Consider the following 6,613-nt stretch of genomic DNA (forward strand, 5'->3'; position numbering starts at 1 on the left):
AACAAAAATAGCATCATTTTCTCTATATAGGAATAATGCATTACTGATTTTTAAAAAATGAACAGAAAAGTTTAAGAAAGTAAGATATTCCCACTGCCCATCTCCTTTTCTGAGATCTTAAAACTAATTTCATAGAGGGGAGTAGGGGAGACGCTGCTCATTTGAGGCTGGGGTGGGGGCGTGGAGGTGAAGGGAGAGGTGGGTAGACAGGGAGTAGAGGAGAGAAAAATTATTCCTCAAAGAGTAAGAAAAGACCGATGGACATGGGAACAGATGTAGTCTCTGTTAACCAAAGAAAGGCAAATGCCAACTACAAGAGAAGCTACTTTTGGTTTCTGGGATCAGCAGAGGAACATGAGTGGCAGGACCTGCTGTGGAGAGGAAGGAAGGGGGGTGGGCCAGCTCCTGCCGCACTGCTGGTGGGAGTGGTAATTGGGGTCCTGAGCTCACGAGTGACGTGGCTCTCACGTGAGCAGGAGCCAGACGTTTGCAGACGTCCTTCTAATCCTGGTCTTCGTTTGGTCCGGTTGCCATCTCCCTTTTACCTCGAAGGCGGGCGGGCCTGTGGCCAGGAGAAGAGGAGGAGGAGGAGGTAACTCTGCCCTGCTGCCTGCAGGTCTATGTGTGGATGGGCTCTTGCCTGGGGGATTCCCGCGTTGCTGATAGCGGAGGGTGGAGACGACAGAGGGACACGGCTCGGTTCCTCCACACCCTTGCACTATTTCCTTGGCACTTCCAAGAACAAAAATGGTGGACACTTGGGAGCCAGATTCTAGGGGACATCCCAGACCAGGAGAGGGGAAACCTGAAACCTTTGACATCCAGGGCCTTGAATTGGGAAGGACCCGTGTTAAGATTCTTGTCAGGTGTGCTGCTCCATCTAGCAGCCAGAATCTTGGAGCTGTGCGTCTGTCTTGTCATTCCCCGTGTCTTTCAGTAGGACGCTGTACCACTCCGAGCAAAGGAATAAAGAATCTGCCCCGAAGCCCAGCAGGTCCGTGTAAAGGTGGGATTGCCCCGCGACTCCTAGAAGGATGAGGATGGCTGGGCTTCTCGCCCTAACCCGGGCGTATTATTGACTCCCAGTTACCTCCCTGCTATTTGATACAGGAAACAGGATATGACAACGCCTGCAGGAAAAAGAGTTGTCTTTGGGGCCGCGAATGCATCAGGGAGGGGGAATCAGATCTTGGGGTTTTCTTTCGCTCCTCTGGTTATCCGCACTCCTTCGCCCCGCCTCCCCTCTTTCCAGTTGTTCCAAAGGGGTGTGGTTTTTCCTGGGAAAATGGCTGACCGCTGGGGTTGGGACTGAGACTCGGGGCTGGGGGATGGGGTGGATGGACGCCCTTGCTGGAGAAGGCTGCTGGTATCAGAGTCCTGAGAAGTGGGGGTAGGGTGAAAGACCAAAACGTGGAATCCGTTTGACAACCAAGACCTTGGATTCGGAAAAGCTGGTACTGGGACTGTCTGAAGTCCTGTTCTGTCTGCCTAGCCATCCCATCTCTGCCGTGTTGCCTGTCTGTGTCGGTGGATCTTGCGCCTGAAGGCCTGTTCAACCTTAGGAGCAGGAAGAAGAGGAAATTGCCCCGAAACAAGTAGGTCAGAGTGAAGGCGGTGGCACTATTTAGGGATCCCTGGGGTGGAGAAAGGTGAAGACTGCAAACTCCAGTGGGCCTGTGGACATCCCCCTCATCCCCCTCCTTCTCTCTGGACCATTGCAGAGCTTGCAAAAGAAAGCGCTCTGCCGGGAAAGAAGTGGTTGGGAGAACGTAGGTGTCTGCGAGAGACCTGGGGTGGGGGTGGGGGTAGGGAGGACCTTACTCCAAATTACTCTTCGGTCCCAGAGTTGTCAGTCCTTAGGTTACAAGGAGGCGGAAACCTAGACGAGGGAGGAAGGAAATTGCTCCGGAGCAGTGGACGTAATGGGTGGGGGTAGGAGTATCCTGGTACTTCTGAGATGGTGGGGGTGGCGGAGGCCAGGGCGGAGTTCGAGAGCTTTGTGCATTTTACGCCTGTCTGGTTTCTAGATATTCACTCTGGCTCCACCACCATCCATTTTGTTACAGGGAGGGAGTTTTGGCAGTCACCTTTGAAGGCAGTGACTTTTTTCGGGGAGGGGTTAGGGTGGATGTTTGGAGGAGGTCGTAGGAACGGGGTGGGGGGAGGGGTGACGGGTCAAAACAAACTTTCAGATCAAAGCCACAGCTCACTGAGGAGGGGAGGGTAACCGAAGATGGGAAATATTGGGCTTCGCAGGACTAGGGCCAGTGATGCCAGAGAGGAACGTCTGTCCCGTCTCGGGTGAGGTTCATCTGTCTGTTCCCTGAGCGCTCAGCTCCACCCTCCCCACCCGCTTTGTACGCAGGTTTGCAGGAACTCGGTATTATTCCAGGCCAGAAATCGAAGGAAGAAACTGCCTGGACCTGTGCGGGTGTATGTGGGGGTGACTCTGCCCCCAGGACATCTGCAGGGGTAGGGGAGGTAGGGAACTGATTAGTTGTCTTAAATTTAAGGTACTGGAGTGGGGTAGTTGAAGAGGACGTTGGAGAATCTGGAGGTGGGGAAACTTCCAAAATTCTTGATTGAAGAAAAGAATCAGTGATCTCGCTTTGAGTCCCTGCCATGTCTCTATTTGCTTGGTCTGTTTGTAGGTCTGTAGGTCAGTCTGTCTGCATGCAAAGGTGCAAAAAGGAGGAGACTGAAGCTTTAAATCTTTTATCCTTATGTCCTCCAGTATCTGTAGCTGCAGCAAAGCCTGCTGGCTGTAGCTGAAGACTCCACAGCCTCATCTCCCCTGCATCTCCACTTGGGAGCACTCCTCCAGCCAGAGCAAGTCCTCCAGACACTCCCTGCATCATGGGCCGAACTCGGGAAGCTGGCTGCGTGGCTGCTGGTGTGGTGATCGGGGCTGGAGCCTGCTACTGTGTATACAGGCTGACCTGGGGAAGAGATAACGAGATAATCTGGAACGAGGATGACGATGAAGAGGAGGAATCTCGCGATATTTCAGAGACTGGGAAAGGAGCTAAGGCTAATGCTGGGGCAGGGGCTGGAGCCAGACTTCAGGGTGACTCAAAGGCCAAGGCTGAGGTAGCTGTGGAACTCAAGAGTAGACCTGATGTAAAGGCAGAGGCCCACTCAAAGGCCGAGAGTGGAGGTGGCCTAGAGGCCAAGGCCAAGGCCCTTTTCAGCACTCTGAAGGAACAGGCAAGTGCAAAGGCAAGCAAAGCTGCCAAGTTGGGTACCATCTTTGGGACCAGGGCCCTCGCACCTGGTTTACCCTGCCCAGGAGTCAGGGGTGGAGGCTGCCACCCTGTGAGGAATGGAGCTAGGGCTGGGAGCAAGGCTAGTGGCAAGTCCAAGGGAAGGACCAGAAATAAGAGCACCAGGACTCCAGCTTTGTTATGGCCTGTTCGAAAGGGCAAGTTCAACTTTCCCTATAAAATTGATGATATTCTGGGTGCTACTGACCTTCAGAAGGTCCTTAACATCTTAGAAAGATCTAACGATCCTTTTATTCAAGAAGTAGCCTTGGTCACTCTGGGTAACAATGCAGCATATTCATTTAACCAAAATGCCATTCGCGAATTGGGTGGTCTCCCAATTATTGCAAAACTGATAAAAACGAAAGATCCCATTATTAGGGAAAAGGCATACAATGTCCTTAATAACTTGAGTGTGAATTCGGAAAATCAGGGCAAGATTAAGACATATATCAGTCAAGTGTGTGATGACACCATGATCTGTCGTTTGGACTCAGCTGTGCAGATGGCTGGTCTAAGACTGTTAACCAACATGACTGTGACTAATCATTACCAGCATTTGCTTTCCTATTCTTTTCCAGACTTTTTTGCTTTGTTATTCCTGGGAAATTACTTCACCAAGATTCAGATTATGAAATTAATCATAAACTTTACTGAAAATCCAGCCATGACAAGAGAACTGGTGAGTTGTAAAGTGCCGTCAGAATTGATTTCCCTCTTTAATAAAGAATGGGACAGAGAGATTCTTCTTAATATCCTTACCCTATTTGAGAATATAAATGACAACATAAAAAATGAAGGGCTTGCCTCATCCAGGAAAGAATTCAGCAGAAGTTCACTTTTTTTCTTATTCAAAGAATCTGGAGTGTGTGTCAAGAAAATCAAAGCATTAGCAAATCACAGTGATCTGGTCGTGAAAGTAAAAGTCCTAAAGGTATTGACCAAACTCTAATTGGGAGTCAGTCCCAAAAAATATTGAGGAAATTTTTTTAGTTTGCAGTTGGGAACAATGCATTTTGTAAATTCTTTATTTTTTACTGTGCTTATATGGCAAAGAGATCCTTTCAGCTGCTATTTTGGAATAATGACTATTACCTGTCATCAACAGTGATGCTGACTGTGATGGTTTGTTTTAGGCTAGATCATTTTAAGGATGTCAGATGAATACTAGAGCTTGTACAAAGAAAGCATTTATTGATTCTATCTTGCTACCTAGATTGAGATATTTTTACTCTTTACTTAAACTGACAGCAAACTAACCACAAATAAGCTATACTTTTGTATTGGTTTACATCTGTTAATCTTGTGTTTCATCAATAAAGTTGTGTGTTTTAACCAGCAAAAAATTATCATGTTCTTGAGTTGATGATATATATGGAGAGGCAAAATATATGGAAACAAAAAGGGGGTAACAAATCTGGGAGCCTCTAATCATGGCTAGCTCTTTCCTATGGCAGAAACTTATGCAAGCAACAATGCTCTCCTCCGAAGAGGGGATGCTTAAGTGGTGGGCATGAAAGATGGGATAAGAACAGGGCAGAAGAGCACTGGAGAAGGGAGGAATTGTGGGAAGAAAGGCATGGAGGTTGCAACTTTCCAGAGGAGGCTGGCCTGCATGGAATACAAAGCGTGGGGAGGGGAGTGATGGAAAATACAGTCCAGCAGCTGCGGTGAGTCCCATGCATTGAGGATCCCCAATTTCTGAACTGAGGTGTCTATGTATTATTCCTCCCATCCCTGGGAGACACCAAAGCTTTTCGTGACCAGAGGAATGAATGACAGGATGAAAGGGAAATTATGTGACTGGCTTGTGTGCAGAATGAGTCAGAGTTAGGGTAGGGACAGGTGTAGCCACTGGAGATTGCAACATCACATAAGGAATTTATCACCATATTTCAGTAATAGATGCTAAAAGTATGAAATTTCACTGATGACCATGGGAGTGGTAAGGGGAGGAAGGATGTAAGAGACGGTTTGAGTGAAGAAGTGCTGTAACCTATCCTGGGGACAGTTTCATTGTAGGGTCCTGAGGGCATTTGATAGAAAAACATCCTCTTTTTTTGTCCAACTCTGGTGTCTATGAGAGTGAATATGTTAGTTATTACTCTGAAGTTATGAGAAAATAGAATAAATAATAATTTTTAGTGTTTCTATCAGCTTTTCTTTACAAGGTTAGTTGGGGCAGGGCCTTTATGGAACCATCGAGGTGGCTGTTGACATCCATACTGGAGATCTACCTCCCTTCCATCCCAAAGTGTGGTAAAGTGTGGGAGGAGGAGCACCTTCAAACTGTGCTAATGGGACCATACTTGGTACAAGATCCATCTGGATACATGTTTCAGAAGCTTTCAAGATGTGCATGCTCTTTGACCCAGAGATTCTACCTGTAGAAATCTGTCTTGAAATAGGCTCTTGGCTAAGAAATTAAGATATGTCTATGCATTGAAACATTATTTTACTCTTAAAAATGTTGATGGTCAACTACACTTTTTTACATGGAAAAAAATTCAGCATATAATCTTAAGTGGAATAGCCAATTACATTACCATATACTATATTCAATTTTTTATAAACATAAAATATTTACATGTATTATAATTTCTGAAAGGTTATATACCAAAATATGAAAAATGGCTATGAGTAACAGGATAATGAATGAATTTAATATTAAATCTTTTCCTCCATCTAGATCAAAATGATTAGCTATCATCTCCATCCTGTCACATAATTGCCATTTCTTTTTTTTGGTGAGAACAGTTAAAATGTATTCCATTAGCAATATTAAAGTATATAATACAGTATTACTGGCTATAATCACCATGTTATACATTAGATCCCAGAACTTGTTAATCTTATAACTGGAAATTTGTACCCTTTGACCAATAGCTCCCCATTTCCTCTACCCCCCAGCTCCCAGTAAATACCACTCTACTTTCTGAGTTTGTCTTTTTTAGATTCCACATACAAGTGATATCATACAGCATTTTATTTTATACAGTCTGACATTTCACTTAGCATATATGCCCTCAAGTTTTACTGAAGTTGTTGAAGACAGTACGTTTTCCTTCTTTCTCATGGCTGTGGTATATATACTGCATCTTCTTTATCCATTAATTTGTTGGAAACATAGATTGTTTCCATATCTTGGCTATTTTGAATAATGCTGCAATGCTCATGGGTGTGCAGATATCTTTTGTAGATCTTGTTTTTATTTTCTTTGGACATATATCCATAAATGGATTGCTGGATCACATGACAGTTCTGTTTATCAAATTTTAAGGAACTTTCATACTGTTTCCATAGTGACTGTGAGTAAGTGAGTGATAGTTACTCAGTCATGCCTGACTCTT

At 45.5% G+C, this 6,613-nt stretch overlaps 1 protein-coding gene across 9 annotated transcripts; it reads left to right on the forward strand.

Moving 5' to 3' along the window:
* The first annotated feature begins 465 nt into the window (after nucleotides 1-465).
* Nucleotides 466-4,609, forward strand: ARMCX1 (armadillo repeat containing X-linked 1). Of its 9 annotated transcripts, none has more exons than XM_061136397.1 (5): nucleotides 466-592; nucleotides 938-1,006; nucleotides 1,493-1,595; nucleotides 2,366-2,481; nucleotides 2,735-4,609. In XM_061136397.1, exon 5 carries the CDS (start codon nucleotides 2,857-2,859, stop codon nucleotides 4,213-4,215), a length of 1,359 nt encoding a protein of 452 aa, XP_060992380.1. In that variant the 5' UTR covers nucleotides 466-592; nucleotides 938-1,006; nucleotides 1,493-1,595; nucleotides 2,366-2,481; nucleotides 2,735-2,856; the 3' UTR covers nucleotides 4,216-4,609. The 9 variants fall into 9 exon arrangements, with proteins under 9 accessions (XP_060992380.1, XP_060992382.1, XP_060992381.1 ...); XM_061136399.1 differs by having other exon boundaries at nucleotides 938-994; XM_061136398.1 differs by lacking the exon at nucleotides 2,366-2,481 and having other exon boundaries at nucleotides 1,493-1,599.
* Nucleotides 4,610-6,613: the final 2,004 nt, after the last annotated feature.

The sequence above is a fragment of the Dama dama genome, chromosome X (assembly GCF_033118175.1).
Source record: "Dama dama isolate Ldn47 chromosome X, ASM3311817v1, whole genome shotgun sequence".
In the NCBI taxonomy this organism is placed as follows: Eukaryota; Metazoa; Chordata; class Mammalia; order Artiodactyla; family Cervidae; genus Dama; species Dama dama.